This window comes from Schistocerca serialis, chromosome 2 (genome assembly GCF_023864345.2).
Source record: "Schistocerca serialis cubense isolate TAMUIC-IGC-003099 chromosome 2, iqSchSeri2.2, whole genome shotgun sequence".
Taxonomy (NCBI): Eukaryota; Metazoa; Arthropoda; class Insecta; order Orthoptera; family Acrididae; genus Schistocerca; species Schistocerca serialis.
In genome coordinates this window covers 934994214-935012997 of record NC_064639.1, presented here as the reverse complement: position 1 = coordinate 935012997, position 18784 = coordinate 934994214, and the positions used below count along the sequence as shown (strand labels likewise).

Below are 18784 nucleotides of genomic sequence, written 5' to 3'. Positions count from 1 at the left end.
TGCTTGGAGGTGCTGTGATGAATGAATGGGCCAAAGCTGGCGTGCTGGAAGAAGTTAGTTACAATGTGTGCAGTTTCTGGTGGATTGAACTATCTGGACAAAACTGTTTTTCCACTGCTAATATGAGCAGGTGTGCCCTCATAACATCTTCTCAGTGACATTGGTTGTATTGTTACAATGCCACTGTTGCTATCAACAAGATCCACTTACAAGTATAATTCCCAGAAATATTCACAAAGAGCCAATCTTATATCAAAATATTATTTCAATATTTAGTTTGTTGGTAATAATAATAATAATAATGTCCATCTTTTATATCCCTTAAGTATTATCATTACATAAATTCTGTTTGCCTTTTTTTTGCTGTAAGTAAGTTCAGTTTAAAGTATTTCCTGTTTTGAGTGTACCTCAAATAGTCTTTTAATTTGATTTTTTATACATAACTTCTAAGTGTTTCAGAATATTCCTCCCAATTGTACATTATTTTACATACTCACTATTTTCATTAGAATGTCTATTGTTGTGCAGATGATCATATTTTCTGGTTTTCATGATTTTTTCAACATATTTCTGATATATATATGCTGAAATTTGTTTACTCAACTGTATGACAGGTACAAAGTGATTACTTTCACTGCATTAGTCATTGTCACTAACTTTTTCATTTATTTTTGTCTATCAGTAAATCCAATCTACCTTCATTCATACTACATAATCTCATTTCAGTGCTGATAAAATTCGTATTGTTAGCATTTGCCTCTTTCAGTTATGTCTTTTTATGGTGCATTAATATACTCTTACTCTACTAACACTAAAGTCATTTGAATTGGTTCAAAATGTAGAATTTAAACATTTATTTGTCACTCATTCTTTTAATAAGTTCAAAATTTTTCTTCACATAACTGTACATATAACATGCCATATTATCTCCAACAGAAGTTCAGTTAAATTGCATTTATACATTTCAGTTAGATGTAGAATTAGATAGTTTAATTAATTACACTGCTAAGTAATAAAATATCATGCAACAACAAACACAATATTCAATAATTAAGTGATATAACATTAATAATTACATGAAACAGAAAAAAAACATTGTGTGTGGATGTGTTTGGAGTGAATGAGTGAGTGTGGAGGGAGGGGGAGAGTGGGAGGGGGAGAGAGGGAGGGAGGGAGGGATGGAGGGAGGGAGAGGGAGAGGTAGAGGGAGAGGGAGAGAGAGAGAGAGAGAGAGAGAGAGAGAGAGAGAGAGAATGTACATACACATACAAGGCTCAGGACATCGATTGAACTACATGTCAGGAATTAATTTGGCATTATTGCAATTTAGTAGAACTGTCACTAAGGAATTTGAATGAAAGAAACAACGTGTGTGCAGTATTTCCAAGAGGAATATAGTGAACTAAAAACCACAAGTCCACAAATATTTATGAAAAACAGAATCAGTGTGTGGCCCACTTACATAATGAAGAAAAAAAGTGCTTGCTGTTAGAAAGAAATGTTACATATTACATTGTAACTATTTGTGGAGAATTACAGATATGTTATAAATGATAACTGACGTACTATGTATATAGTGGAATGATTTGTAGTTGCAGTGTGCTTGTCACAGAAAAGTGAGAAATGAGTAGACATGAGAAAGAAACTTTAAAGTGAACAAACAATCTTTCTGTTTCATGTAGCCAGTAGTGTTATTAATGTCATGATCTAACTGAAACAGCATATTAAAATTGTTTGCATATAATTTTCAATAATGCACTGTATCATAATATTAAAATATATTACTTTAATAAGTACATCATCTACAGTCTGTTAGACTATTAACTACTAAACACATTGTTTAAAAAAGAACTTGTATGTTTGCCCTGATACTCATACTGCTTCCTTGCATACAAATTCCTCAAATACACATTAAAACATATTTAGCTCAAGAATGTCCATCGAAAATTTTTGAAAACTTACAATACATTCAGTGTACTCTTATAACTACCATCATTGACATATGTCATTTTGTTTTACTTCATGTAGCTCATGTCATAGAACTGTTTGATATATTTTAATAGCACTTTTTGATGTACTATTCAAGTCCAAGAAATGGCCGACTGAATTGATAAAATGGTTTGATCCATTTATTATTAGTCACTGACATGTCCATACATAAGCATGTTAGAAAATAAAAGCTCTTGTATCTAGCCAGAGACAGCCACATAGTGGTTAAAGACTTAAATGAATGATCAATCATGTGTGATATTTTTGCACACACCACACAACTTCTTTAAGTAATATTGCATAAATCTGATAATGGATAATAAAATTTTATAAAAATGATGATACACAGTTTTACTTTATAATAAAGCTGTGCTACCACATACAATTTCATAAAATATAGTTTTTTCATAATTTACTTCTGTCATTGCAAAAATGGACTTCCTAATTTTTTAAATTCTGTGTTGTGCTTCGCAGTCAGTCTTCCAATACAGTCTTTTGCCACAAAAATTGGACATAATATTTAAAAGTTCAAAACCTATATAATTTCTCACAAATTTCAATATTTGTGTTGTACATCTTTCAGTTAAGTATGTAAAATGAACTCTTTTCTATTTAACTAACATTAAAGTCCCAGAATGCTCATTATCTATGCAGAACTCTGTAATTTTTCTGAAAAATCATTTCTTTGTGAAGTGACAATGCCCTCTGTTGTTTCTATTTTATATTTCCGTTAAGAGATTTCTCAGTGTCAAAAGTGGCCTGTTACTACAACGTAAATCAGTAAATGAAATACATGTTGCTCCAACACATTATTTTATGAAAGTAATCGTTATAAGCACTTTTTAGTGAACACTGCACAAAGATTATTAATTTCCTGTGATGTTGTAATAAGTATTTTGCATTTGTCTGTATCTTCGAAATGTTCATATACATTTACTGTTGAAAATTCAGAGAACTAACGATGATTCTTTGCAGATGTGACTATATATAGTCCACAAGCAGGCTGATTATGTGAAGCAAGGCAAACGTAAGACCAGTGGCTCAGCTTATAAAATACGTTTTATCAAAGCCAGTAGTCCAGAGATGAATAATATCCCCCTCCACCAAACCCATCACCACGTAACATCCCACAAGCTCTGGACCATGAGCCATTGGTCATTCTTACTTAGGGAGTGTCAGTCAGAGATGACTACGTATAGGAACTAGAAAACTTGGAAGATGTTCGGTTTTTATGAAATTGTTACCACAAATCGTACGTTTATCACTGAAACTTACATATTTTTCACTTATGTAATTGTTATTTCATTTAACATGATTACAACAAAATAAATTGCTTTGCACCATTCTCTTGTAGCACAAGGAAATAGCATCTTGTTAAAATAGTATTTCAGACTGAAATCCCAAACAGGTGGAAAAACAGCTCACCATAAACAAGAACTACAAAAAATGTATGTAGATTTTCTAATGCCCATGCTGACAAGCTATCATCATCTGGAAGAGATTATTTATCTGTTACTTCTTCACATGTTAACAGATTTAAATATATATGTACACAATATAACTCGAATGATAAAATTATATCTTGTCCTCACAATTTAACACAGAAGTACATGAAGTTCATTTCATGCTTGTAGGTACGGTAACCTACAAACTTTCACTGGTCGTCTGTTCATCCAGACTTCATCACAATGTTGCCACAAAATCACTGGTAGTTAGTATGTTAGTAACTTACTGTGTTACGAAAAATTACACTTAACAAAACAGATGCTATTCTGTGAATCAAGTTGGTCGCTCCGTTCATTTCGGAAGCGATTGTATAATAGATGTATAATACACATCGATCATAAGTGTGGAAACTATTATACATGGAACACATTAGAACACGTGACTGTGACATTACAAACTTCAAAGCATCAGTTTGTGATATGAAGCAGGTTTTTTGGCTTTGGCAATTACATACAATGATTGAGGTTTTCCATTTCCTGGAAAGTATTTGTGGAAGACTGCTTTCTTGCGTGACATTTTGGGTGCATAGAAACTGAAAGATGGCTTCTTATGATGGTGGTAGTGATGACCGTGATGGTCATTGGGGTGCTTGTGCGGCGATACGTAGAAAACCTGCAGACAAACAATTAAAAAAATGAGCCTCGAACTTGGATGATAATTTACAAAACTGCTAAAGTAGTTAATGGTTTTTAGTAAACACACACACACACACACACACACACATACAAACACACACACACAAACGCGCGCACACGCCTGCACATGCACACACGTTACAGGGCCGAAAGACACCAGACATACAGCGTTTCCTGCATTGTTCACGATGTTCAGCATTAGCTTGTTTTAAATATATTTCACAACAGTTGCTTCAAAAAATTCTTAATTCCCTACATTTAAGTTTTTCTAGGAGAATTTGCCATCTAGTTCCCAATTATTCTGACTCTGTGAGAGGGCAATACAGAAACTGTCATAGGCTTTTATTTTTTCGTTGTCTGATAAGCATATACAGTCCTTCCTTTATCACATCACTACAACAGAAATTCTCGTTACTATCACCGCAAAACGCTTAATGTGCATTACATCTTACTTTATCCCTTGTAAATAATTTTCTGTAGTATAGAAGGGACTCGGAAACGATTCTCAGAAGACTAAAGCTAACATTTATAGACAACTAATAATGTACTTCACAAACAGTAACAACTTTTCTCCTTGATTTGCAACTCATCCAGTATCCTGTAACAAACGATTACGCTCGTTTACCACCACATCTTTTCCATTAATTAAATACCCCCACCTAAAAAAGTCCACCAGTATTTTTCTTTCCTGGAACTCACTGGTGCCATCATATTCTCTCCCTTGTATCTTTGTCAAGTTAAATTAATGTTTTCTACAGTACCAGTAACTATTTTAACTATTTTTGTCTTAAATTTAATACTAATATATATATATATATATATATATATATATATATATATATATATATATATATATCCCTTTTAGTTTATGTTCCCACAAATTTTCAAATCGTCTTTGTTATTACAAATATCACAACTTTTCCTCGGAGGTATAATTATTGTGCTTGAAATGACGGGTTGTATACAACAACGTGCGATATTCCACTGTCTCTGTTATGGTTCTGCCATTTCAGTATATTTATTTAATTTCAACATCTACCTTAGTATATGTTATTGTTTTGAATTGTGATATCAGTAATTCACGAATTGTATTTAAATTTATGAGGAACACATGTCAGACGATTCGAAAATGTGCTGTCTATTAATACTGTTAGATGCCACTCGATTTACTGTTGGTCATTTTCCATCGTACTTTGAAGCTTACAATTTTCTTACGGCTGGCTGTTCAGCGAAATCCAGCAGTGTTCCTAATCCATTGGTTTTTGAAACCGAATCGCTCGTGATCTTGAATTCTGTTCGTATCAGACTTTTACAGGCAGTTGTGTCCTGTACCATCTGTAGAATATTGCAGACATACCGACAGTTACTGCTGAAAACCTCCTGGTCTCTTTTGACATACTTCAGGTAATTTTTGTTGCAGTCATTTGCTGTTGTATTATCAGCAGTACAAATACCTCAGTATTTTGCAATAACTACTCGGAAGTCTACGGTATTAGTGTTCTGTGTTGCTTTTTTTTGGTGGACTTCCTCAGGATGTGGCCATTGCATAGGTTTGGCCATCTTTAGATTAATTCTCTGTCTGTCACTAAAACGTGTTTGTGATTGAGATACAGTGAAGCTGAACTTTTTTATTAAGTGATGTAACTGTGTTGAATTTTATTTCAAGGGAAAAAAAACTCTGTCTGATTATTTAACTTTGATTTTGATTGTTGAGATCCACAAGATCTCTTTCATTCATAAACCCCAGTCACAATGCTCCTTCAATTGATAGAGTTCGATATTTCTTAAGAGATTTTTCGTAACCGGTAAGCAGTTGTATTGCAGTTGCGCAGTGTAAGTAATTACACAAGTTGACTATACTAAATGAATAACCTAATACTGGGACAGTATACATATTAATGACTCCGACCATACTGTTCATTTTCAGGTTGGTCATCTGGGTCTTCCAAAAAACGCTGTTTGAACATCTCAGTCATTAGTCCTTCATCCGAGTTTGTCTAGCCTAGTAAATTCCGAAATACTTGAGTGTCACCTGCCAGCATCGTCATAACGGATTTATCGTTTTAGAGCTTGCACAGAAACACCTGCAACTCTCTTTCAGCAATACTGAGCCTGTACATTTTGAGGCCCAACTCCATCTTGATGCCTGCAGAAAAAATTTAAACGACGTTTAACAAACTGTCTAGCTACTGATATTCTGCCGCATGCAAGTTGATATCATTCTAAGCTAGGTGGCTCGGAGTGTATACTTTTTCACTGCCAGTTTTTTTGCATTGTTCTTCTTCTTCTTATTATTATTATTCACGTTTGGACCTTACCTGATCACGTGATGTATCATGGGGCATCTTCAGTTTTGCTTTAGCTACCCTTTGAACCCACATTACTTTCATTCTCTCAGAATGGGCCCTTTTAAAGCTAGTCAGAAGAAATTATTCAGGTGTTCTTGTATTTTCTGTTCGGCCAGCTGTCGAATCATGAATGTTCTCATTAACTTTTTCTGTGTTTGATATATCAAGTTCTGATATTCCTACTTCCTCCATGTCGTATTTTATTGCACACTTTCATTTTATAGCTTCAGTTTTACGTTTGCTGAGACTTTCGTAGGTCTAACAATCTGTCTAATTCCAGTTTTTTAATAGGTCCAAGGAATTTTAGTTTTCGTTTATCTCATATGCGAATAAGTGTTAGTGTACTTAGTCTGTATAGTCCTCCATTAGTATAATTTGGACATAAAATTTTCCCAATAGCTCTTCGTTCTCTCTTTCGGATTTCTTCAACGTATCTCTTTCCGTCAGAAATGATTGTTTCAGCCCCACAAACATACTCTAATTTGATTACTGTGTTGTTGTGTCACAGTTGTGTGTATTTTGCGATGCGTTTTTCGTTATAAATATCCTTTGTAAGTTTGAAAGCTGTTTTTATTTTCTAGCAATGAATTTCATAATTTGTATGATCTACGCCAGTCTCCTGAGTGGTTTCCGAGCGAGGTGGGGTTAGCACTCTGGACTTGCATTATGGAGGACGACGGTTCAGACCCGCGTCCTGCCATCCTGCTTTAGGTTTTCCGTGATTTCCCTATATCGCTTCAGGATGGTTCCTTTGAAATGGCACGACCTATTTCCTTCCTCACCCTTCCCTAATTTGAGCTTGTGCTCCGTCTCTAATGTAATCGTTTTTCTCTATTGGTATTTGGAGTCCTATTCTTTCTGCTGTTTCCTTAAGAGTTTGTGCTGTTTGATTGTCCTGACACAGAATCGCCAGGTCGTTCCCAAAAGCCAGGCAGTATATTTCCAAAATCAATTTTTCCAAATTTAAGTTTTAAGCTTCAGCTTTAGTTTTAGTCATTATTGGATTAATTTTCTAAAACATATCTAAGACACGTCGAATCTGCTGTTACCTGGGATTTTTTTCTCCACAATTGTGATATCTGGTGTAATGTGTATCAGCATTCGATCTGTCTGAAGTCAGAAGTCCCAAGTAATCTGGTATTTTCGTTTTCCACAACTTCTTGTGGCTTGGGGTCGCACCAGTTCTTCGCTGATTCAGTTGGTAATTTTGGCGCAAGTTCCAGTGGATAATTCGTGCCATGTCACCGTGCCTCTGCTTGTAACATGTCTGAGCAATATTTTTGCAACAGCACAAGACTCGATCAATTGTTTCACCAGTTCCTTATAGAATCTGCATTTTGGATCTTTCGCTGATTTCTCATAAATCTGACAAGGGTTTTACACATACAACACATCGCAGCTTCTTAAGGAATGGTAATTATTTTGACGTGATGCATAGCAATAAAACGATATTAACAGAATCTAAAAGAATTGATACAAGATTTGGATAAATTCAATGGTATTCGCAATAACAGTACAGACTTAGAACAAATAGTACTAATAATACTAGCGACCTACTGCAATAACCACTGCTGATAGTATCGAGAGCAACAGTAAAAGTAGAAGTTACAAAATATGTTTATGTATGTGCAAAAGTGAGATTTTACGGCATAGTGAGTTCTCAGAGAAAGAAAATCAGACTGCTCCAGCTGAGGGCTCTGGAGAGTGTAGAAGGTTGGTGTGAAAGTTGAATAGTTTGCTACAATGAGGTAAATGGTGCGTACAGAACGAAGGACAGTATTATTTTCTTTTTTAAATAACTGTGCCGTAAGTTTTCTTTTGAAGCTGGAGGTGTTATTTGTTTCTCATAATGCGGGAGATCATTCCGAGTCGGGTTGCTGCTACATAAAAATACTTCGACGGTGGCTGGAGTGGGATGGAAGGATATTACTCTGACAAGATCGAGTGTTTCTGCTATGTTATTTTGAGAAGAATATTAAGGTCGAGGAGAGAGCAGACGGACTGTACCCGTTGGTAAGACGGCGAAGAAGACTGACTCCGTCTGCACATAGCTAGGATAGCTAGGGATTGTTGTTGTTGTCGTTGTGTTGTCGTCTTCAGTCGGAGGACTTATTTGACGCAGCTCTCCACTCTAGTCTATCGTGTGCAAGCCTCGTCATCTCTGAATAAGACATAGAACAAACTTATTGTCGTCATACCTTGTGCGATGAGTTTCTTCTTGCATACGAGTAGGGTCCGTTCCCTTACCAAACCCTACGTTGCGTATTACGATATGTTGAACTTTCTGTCACGTATCTTACAAAACATTCTGGTTACCTAACATACTTTGTTCCTGATCGAGGCCCGTTAATCGGTACCCGATAACCGTGGTCCAGCAGTATGTGAAGGACCTTGTATCCTCTTGCGTAATTGCAGTGCTGGAAAGAGAACTCACGTCGTCTGCCAATGCTGCCACGAAACTCTGAAAGTTTCCTATAATTACTGTTATATTTAAGAAAACGCTTGTACAAGCAAATCAGTTCGTTGATATTCTATAAATGGATCGATAGACCGTTCACATACTCAGATCTCCGCTCTACATCACAGAGAGTTTTTAATTCGAGTACTCTTTCATAATTTACACAACAGCCATTCAATTGTTTCTCTTCCTCTTTAGATTTTTGTCTTTACAACGCCCTTTGCTCTGAGACTAGCAAAGCACAGCCGAGCCACCAATCCAAAACACAGTTTGCAGATAAGGACGCCGTACTGCCACTGTGTCTTCTGAATATCGCGGATGTGATTCTCTGTATCTCCACTGGTGCACCTCTCGGACGAAAATGTGAGAACTGGGGAAGGTGTCCCAACTTAATTATTAGATAAATAGCATGATTGTATCACAGGAACTTCTAGTCAGAAGTGTCCTATCAACCAACATCTCTGTTGGTCAAGTCGTGCCATTAATTTATTTTCTCACAGCTCGATTCGTTCAGAAAGGACGTCGTAACACTTAAACTTGTATTTGATGTCAACTAACGCTTTTCTAGCCATTGCCATTACCGGTCTGCATTTTATACCCTATCTGATTCGAGCATCACCAATTATTTGCCATGCAGATAGCAGAAGTCATCTGCTGCTTTCAGTGTCTTATTTCCTAATCCCGTCAACATAGCCTGATTTAATTCGACTACATTCCATTGCTCTTCTTTGCTAATGTTCACCTTATAATCTCTTTTCAAGACACGATCCATTCCGTTCAACTGCTCTTCCAAGTCTTTTTCCGTCTGTGAGAGAATTACAATGTCATCTGCAAATCTCAAAGTTTTTCTTCTTCCCGAAATTTAATTGCCTTTAGAAACTCCTCCTCGCTTAATGTATAGATTGAATAACATCGAGGATAGGCTACAGCCCTGTCGCACTCGCTTCTCAATCACTACTTCCCCTTTCATGCCCTTCGAGTCTTATAACTGCAGTCTGGTTTCTATACACGTTGTAAATAACGCTTATTTTAACCTACTGCCTTCAAATTATCAGACCCAGCCAACATAGTCAGAAGCTTTCGCTGAATTTACAAAGGCTATAAACACAGGTTGAGCTTTCTTCCGGCTATCTTCTAAGATGTAGAGCCAGCACTGCCTCGCGTGATACCACACTTCTCCGGAATCCAAACTGACTTTCCTCAAGGTCGGTTCCTAGCAGATTTTCCACTCTTCTGGAAACAACTGTTGTCAGTATTTTGCAACCACAAGTTGTTAAACTGATGGTTGGGCTATATTCACGGTTTCTTTGCAGTTGGAATTATTACGTCCTTCCTTTACGTATGAGGGTATTTTACCTTAGGCATACTGCACAATATATGGATAAGTTTTGTCACGGTTGGCTCTTCCAAGTTTCTCAGTAATTCCCGAACCGGACGGTGTTCGATCGCGTCTACACTCAGCGTTTTGAGCGGTTGGAAAAGGACACTGTAAGATAAATAATCGTAGTTTTAACTCTGGTAAACAAATGTCTAGCCACATTACAAGGTAGGATAACTACGATGTGTGATGAAATAACCAATATTACTCCAGGTGACAAATCCACACTCATCAAAGGAGTGCAGACAAGGGTTTGATTCTGGAGTGCCTGCACCATTACGCAAGGAACGTTTGGGAGCCCATGAAAACCTTTGTATTCTGAAGAGGGAATTTAAGAGGAAGTATTTCCAACCATAAATACTCACTGCCTCTGCAAAGTTCGTAATAAACAAGTGATAAACTTTTTGAACAGCAACAACACCCTATAGCAGCCATCCAAGGAAGAAGGTACGCTGATGAACTCACAATGTATAGTGAAAACTATCGAATTCTTAAAGGTAAATCGGCAGTTATACTTTCCAACTTAAATCCCAGAATTTTAGGAACAGCCTTTGGAATTCACAAAAGTATAATCCGCAATGTTATTGATTTTGAGTCCTTCAGTGATAGAATGTTCTCACAATCAAATGTAAGAATAGGTGTTACTCAATATTCAGCTGCATTGCAGCAAGAAATGAAGATAACAATAAGAAATAAGAAAAAGTAAAAATCTTCTGGGAAGATATAAAAAACAAGCTGTCGAAAGTTCGGAAGAACAGAATAATAGTCATGACTGTCGACGTCAATGTCCAACTGGAAAGAAAATCATTTCGAAAGGTTACTGGAAATTATTTGCCTCACAAGAGAACTAGAACAAATGGCTCAAGGTTAGTAGACATATGCAGCTCATTCGAAGTTAAAATAATGACAGCAACTTCAAAAAACGACTACTAGATTACTAGCCAACTGAGGCCCATATCAGATGTATCTCAAAACATAAAATCAAGACACAAACCAGTACGGACGAATAAGAGAATTAATATCATAACTTTGAAGCAAAAGGAATGTGATATTCAAAAGATGGCGTAGGAAGTGCGTAATGACGCCAACAACTTTACAGGAACGATTAAACAGCTTGCATTTGAAATAGTTCCAGAGAACAAGCAAAGTCTCAGTTCGAATACAATAAATTTCCTTGAAACGGGAAAGCTACCGACCACGAATAAGCACTGTTTCAGAAAGCATCGAGTGTGCAAAACTCAGCTTTCCCTTTTGTAACATGACATATTGCGAACTATGGATGGAGGGCAATAGGCAGATTCCATATTTCTAGATTTCCGGAAAGCGTTTGACACGTTACCCCACTAAACACTGTTAACGAAGGTACGAGCGTACGGGGTAAGTCCTAAATATGTGAGTGACTCGAAGTAATAGAACCAAGTTCGTTTCCTCGACGGCGAGTGACCATCAGAGACAACGGTAACATCAGGAGTGCTCCAGGAAAGTGTGACAGGGCCGCTGTTATTTTTTGTATACATAAATGATCTGACGGGCTGGGTGGGCAGCAATCTGCGCTGTTTGCTGCTGATGCTACGGTGTATAGGAAGGTGTCGTCATTGACTGATTGTATGAAGATACAAGATGACTTAGATAAAATTTCAAGTTGGTGTGATGAAAGGCAACTAGCCCTAACTGTACAAAAATATGAGTTAAAGTAGATGAGTGAGAAAAACAAACTAATGTTCAAGTACAGCATTAATAAAATGCTGCTTGACAGAGTCATTTCATTTAAATATCAGGGGTTATCATTGGAAAGCGATACGAAATGGAACGAGCATGTCAGAACTTCAGTAGGGAGGGCGAATGGTCGACTTCGGTTTATTGGGAGACTTTGGGAAAGTGTGGTTTATCTCTAAAGGAGACCGCATACAGGACACTAGTGCGACCTGTTCCTGAGAACTGCTGGAGCGTTTGGGATCAGCACCAGGTCAGATTGAAATAAGACATCGAGGCAATCCAGAGGTGGGCTGCTAGATTTGTCACCGGTAGGTTCGAACAACGCGAAAGAATTACGAAGATGCTTCGAGAACTCAGGTGTGAGTCACTGGAGGGAAGACGACATTCTTTTCGCGGAACAGTCTTGAGAAAAAATGGAGAACCGGCATTTGAAGATGACAGCAGAATACTTCTGCTGCCGCCAACGTACATTTCGCGTAAGGACCACGAAGATAAGAGAATTAGGAGTTTTGCGGAGGCATGTAGATAGTTGTTTTTCCCTCGCTACGTTTGCGAGTGGCACAGAAAAGGAAATGACTAGTAGTGATACAGCGTACCTTCTGCCCGGCACTATAGCTGGCTACCGGAGTATATATGTATTTGTTGATGTAATTGTAAAAAAAAGCGGTAGAGAGAGATGGAGAGAGAGAAAGAGAAAGAGAGAGAGAGAGAGAGAGAGAGAAGAAAAACAGAAATGGTAGAGTAACACGACTTAAGCAGAACTTAGACAAAAAAAGAAGTTAGGAACCATTGGTGTAACGGAGAAACAAGCGGTAAATGGAAAGTCCGTCAGTCTGAAAAGAAGGAAGCAGATGAAATTATTAGGGCACATAAGAGATGCTTTAGAAAGAAGAAAACAAACTACAGGAGAACATTTAAAAATATTACCCAAGAGACTACAGAAAAACATTCAAGAACTGCATGTCTGGGTATGATAGATACTGCTTACAGGAAAATTAAAGAGACCTTCGGAGAACAGAGAACCACTTGTATGAATATCAAGAGCTCAAATGGAAAACCAGTTCTAAGAAAAGAAGGGAAAGCAGAAAGGTGGAAGGAGTATATAGAGGGTCTATACAAGGTCGATGTACTTGAGGGCAATATTATGGAAACAGAAGAGGAAGTAGATGAACATGAAATGGGAGATATGATACTGCAGGAAGAATTTGACAGAGCTCTGAAAGACCTAAGTCGAAACAAGGCCGCGGGAGTAGACGACATTTCATCAGAACTAGAGATAGCCTCGGGAGAGCCATCCCTGACAAAACTCTACCATCTGGTGAGCAAGATGTATGAGACAGGTGAAATACCTTTGGAATTCAAGAAGAATATAGTAACTCCAATCCCAAAGAATGCAGGTGTTGACAGGTGTGAAATTATCGAACTATCAGTTTAATAAGTCACGGTTGCAAAATACTTTACAGACGAACGGAAAAAAATTGGTAGAAGCCGACCTCGGGGAACGTCAGTTTGGAATCTGTATAAATGTTGGAACACGCGAAGCAATACTAACCCTACGACTTATCATACAAAATAGGTTAAGGAAAGGCAAACCTACGTTCCTAGCATTTGTAGACTTAGAGAAAGCTTTTGGTAATTTTGACTGGAATACTCTCTTTCAAATTCTGAAGGTGGCAGGGGTAAAATACAGGGAGCGGAAGGCTACTTACAACCTGTACAGAAATCAGATGGCAGTAATAAGAGACTAGGGGAATGAAAGGGAAGCAGTGGTTGTGAAGAGAGTGAGACAGGGTTGTAGCCTATCGCCAATGTTATTCAAACTGTATATTGAGCAAGCAGTAAAGGAAACAAAAGAACAATTTGGTGCAGGAATTAAAATTCACGGAGAAGAAATAAAAACTTTAAGGTTTGCCGATGACATTGTAATTCTGTCAGAGACAGCAAAGGACCTGGAAGAGCAGTTGAACGGAATGGACTGTATCTTGAAAGGAGGCTATAAGATGATTATCAACAAAAGCAAAACGAGGATAAAGGAATGTAGACGAACTAAATCAGGTGATGCTGAGGGAATTAGATTAGGAAATGAGGTACTTAAAGTAGTAAATCAGTTTTGCTATTTGGAGAGCAAATTAACTGATGATGATCATCGAAGTAGAGACGATATAAAATGTTTCTGAAGAAGAGAAATTTGTTGACATTGAGTATAGATTTAAATGTCAAAAACTCCTCTCTGAAAGTACTTGTATGGAGTGTAGCCATGTATGGAAGTGAAACATGGACAATAAATAGTTCAGACAAGAAGAGAATAGAAGCCTTCGAAATGTGTTGCTGCAGAAGAATGCTGAAGATCAGATGGGTAGCTCACGTAACTAATGAGGAGGTACTGAATCGAACTGGGGAGAAGAGGAATTTGCAGCACAACTTGACTAGAGGAAGGGATCGGTTGGGAGAACATGTTCTGAAGCATTAAGGGATCACAAATTTAATAATAGAGGGCAGCTTGGAGAGTAAAAATCGTAGTGGGAGACCAAGAGATGAATACACCAAGCAGATTCAGAAGGATGTAGGTTGCAGTAGTTACTTGGGGATGAAGAAGCTTGCACAGGATGGAGTAGCATGGCGAGCTGCATCAAACCAGTCTCTGAACTGAAGACTACAACAACAACAACATGTCTGGGTAGATTCAGGTATCGCAAAGCTTCAGGGTAGAAAATGGAAAACTCGCACGTAACAAAGAAGAAAGCAATAAGCTAATGGCAGCATACTGGAAAAGGTATTGAACTGTGATAACCCGACAAAAGAACTAAATTCTATTGGAATGTTCCACATGGAAAATCAAAACTACGAAGCATCGATTCAGTAAAACTTACATCAAACAATTAAAACAAAACAAAGCCAGAGGTGAAGATAGTATTGCATCAGAGAAACTAGTAGCTAATGAAGATATAGGTGTCACAATTAAAAAAGAAAAGTATAGAAGGTCTGGGTCATTGAAACTGTTCCAGAAAATTGGAACGATACGCTAGTTCACCCTCATCATAAAAATGGGGATAAAACAGAAATCAATAATTACAAAGGCATTTAATTACTACCCGTAAAACAGAAAATATTATCAAAGGCTTGTCTGGATGTATTACATTCTCAGTTATATATACAAGTTAGAAAATATCAAGCTGGATTTAAGAGTCGCAGGTCTTGTCCAAAGCAAATTCTAAACCTTAAACAAACTGGTAAATAAAAATATCAAATAAGAAGATAGTGTTACTGTTTGTTGGTTTTAATAAGTATTGTGATCCGATAGACAGAGACTGCCGCCTCGAAACCGTGAAGGAATTTGCAATAGACAGGAAGCTCTTGAAATAACTAAACAAAGTCTCATAAACATAGTATCTATAGTTAAATTGTTTGCAACAACTTCTAGTACCGAATTCTGTCAGGAGTCACACGAGAAGACAGTTTGTCGCCAGTGTTATTCAGTCGTGAGCTGGAAAAAGTTGTAAGAGAGTGGAACATACTAACAACAAAAAGTTAATTACTACATAAAGCTGGGTAGCTCGAAAGAAACAATAAATTATTTGACATTTGCAGACGATATCGTAATAGTATACGGAACTGAGTTTTGAGATCTAAGAAGAAAACGTATACATATAGTGCCCTAAAATAACAGATGAGATCAGGAAAAGAAGTGTTACACTCTATGGACATCTAGAAAGAATGACAAAAATTAACGAAATAATTCCACACATTCTTGCAAAACAGGAAAACGGACAAGGAAGATGTGTGCGGAGACAATACAAAAAAGAACTTACAAGGAAACAACCGTAAGTTGATATCATATTTTAAGGAGAAAGTAGCACACTTGCAAGATATGAGTCCCAGCAATCTATCCCACGGGAAAATTTGGTCCATAATTGTGACGGTATGCTGTCATTACCTTCTGAAAGAACAGCTATCTGAATTAAGGCTCAAATTTTGGAGTAGGATAGATTTCTTTGGCTGATATCTCGCAATTGTGCTATTTTCTCCTAAGATTGTGAGACCAAGCTGGTGATGTTTCCTTGTTAGACGAAACGCAGGCTGGACAGGAGACTTAAGACGACATACACCATTCAGACTAGAAGTCAAGAAATTCAAAATTCCCCAGAAAAATAAACAGTAAAAGAACTGGAGTGAAATGGCCAGCTGAGATGAGCAGAGCTCGTTCTTTCAGAATGAAAGAATTTTAGAGAAGGATGAAGGAAAAGAGAAATAGTTATGTTGAGGTCCTCTTTAGTTGGCCTGAGAAGCAATAGAAAAAGAATATGGAGGCTATTATGGACGTTATTAAAAAAAATTAAAAAAAACATCGAAATCACGGTTTGTGTGGAGAGTACCTTAATTACAAGTTTCCGTCTATACATCATCATCATCATCATCAGATAAATCTTTAAAAAATCCGTGAAGTACCGGAAACACACTGAAGTGCCAAAGAAACCGGTATAGGCATGCATATTCAAATACGTAATACGTAATCAAGACTTATGTGAGTTTGAACGTGATGTTATAGTCAGCGCACGAGCGATGGGACATAGCATCTCTGAGCTAGCGATGAAGTGGGGATTTTTCTGCACGACCATTTCACGAGAGTACCGTGAATACCAGGAACCCGGCAAAAACCAAATCTTCGACATCGCTGCGTCCCGGAAAAGACCCTGCAATAACGAGACCAACGGCGACTGAAGACAATTGTTCAATGTGACAGAACTGCAACCCTTCCGCAAATTGCTGCAGATTTCAATGCTGGGCCAACAAGTGTCAGCGTGCGAACCATTCGACGAAACATCATCCATATGGGCTTTCGGAGCCGGAGGCCAACTTGTGTACCCTTGATGATTGCACGACACAAAGCTTTACGCCTCGCCTGGGCCCGTCAACACCGACATTGGATTGTTGATAACTGAAAACATGTCGCCTGGTCGGACGAGTCTCGTTTCAGATTCTAACAAGCGCATGGACGTGTAGGGTATGGGGACAACCTCATGAATCCTTGGACGCTGAATGTCAGCAGGTTACTGTTCAACCTGGTGGAATATCTGTAATGGTGTGGGGTGTGTGCAGTTGGGGTGACACGTGGCCCCTGATACGTCTACATACGACTCTGACGGCGGACACGTACGTAAGCATCCTGTCTGATCACCTGCATCCATTCATGTCCATTATGCATTCCGACGGACTTGGGCAATTCTAGCAAGACAATGCGACACCCCCACATGTCCAGAATTGCTTCAGAGTGGCTTCAGGAACACTCTTCTGAGTTTAAACACTTCCGCTGGCCACCGAACTCCCCAATCACGAACATTATTGGTCATATCTGGGATGCCTTGTAGCGTGCCACTCAGAAGAGATCTCCACCCCTGGTACTCTTACGGATTTATGGACAGCCCTGCAGGATTCACTGTGTCAGTTCCCTCCAGCACTACTTCAGACATTAGTCGAGTCCATGCCACGTCGTGCTGCGGCACTTCTGCATGCTCGCTGGGGCTCTATACGATATTAGGCATGTCTACCGGTTTCTTTGGCTCTCCACTAAATGACATAGTGCATGATAGTAGTTACTGCCCACTAAAAACAAATATATTAAAGTACAGTGTGAAAAAATACCAAGGTTTGGATGAACACATTATACGTAAGTATGGAGTCACATATCTTATCCACAAGACAACGGAAAACTGAATCATTACAGCAGTTGCGGCGTTCAGGATGACAACCACGTCACCAGGTGGCGATACTAGTGAGCATTAATACTTAAGACTTAAATACAGTTATTATAACGCCATGAAAATGACGAAGATACGACCTGGACGTCATGTTTAATTATAAAAGAAATATACGTCATTTCAAAAACCATGACATGATGTACACTACTGGCCATTAAAATTGCTACACCACGAAGATGACGTGCTACAGACGCCAAAGTTAACCGACAGGAAGAAGATGCTGTGATATGCAAATGAATAGCTTTTCAGAGCATTCACACATGGTTGGCGCCGGTGGCGACACCTACAACGTGCTGACACGAGGAAAGTTTCCAACCGATCTCTGGTACACAAACAGCGGTTGACCGGCGTTGCCTGGTGAAACCCCAGATCACGTAAGAAACAGATTGCCCAATCGCTTGGTCTAGCAGGCAACCCTTGTCAGGGAAAGCCACCAGGCGGCAACAGCGTCACACCCTTACTTGTGGCACCCACCACTAGATGGCACTCCGTTCTGTGAAATATGTGGCAACATCGTCCGAACGCATGCAGCTTTCCACCATTTGGCGTCTGTGAAGTACAGCTGTTTCTGACATACCGGTAGTAGTGGATCGAGTCGTCATGTCGAGGGCCTGCGAGTATATCAACTGTGGAAGGAGTAGACGGGCAAATCCTGATCTAAAAATGTTCAGATTTCCCGTCAAAGATAAAGAAAGGTTACGGGAGTGGATTTTAAATTCAGGTAAATCAATAAATTAGTTACGAGTAAGAATTAATAAAGAGCCCTAAGCATTCGATCCTATCTAAATTTTGTCGATCTTATATTCTGATATAACTTGGCAGCCCTTCCTGTACAAGAATCATATCATACAATTTTTAAATGAAATCTTTGCTGCGATTTGGGCTTTTTTAAACTGTTTATACACTTCACTATTGTAATTTTGGCTTTAGTGGGATTTTTGTGTGCAATGTGAAAACTGAAACCAATAAAAGTTATGGGTAACAAACAAAGCATAGTG

General features: G+C 38.2%; 1 protein-coding gene across 1 annotated transcript in view; it reads right to left on the bottom strand.

Moving 5' to 3' along the window:
- Positions 1–850: 850 nt before the first annotated feature.
- The window catches only part of LOC126458310 (uncharacterized), a 474706-nt gene continuing 456772 nt past the window's right edge, over positions 851–18784 (bottom strand). The window contains exon 3 of the mRNA XM_050095253.1: positions 851–4107. Coding sequence (XP_049951210.1) covers positions 3895–4107 — 213 coding nt within the window. The 3' untranslated portion in view covers positions 851–3894. The remainder of the gene's footprint in view (positions 4108–18784) is intronic.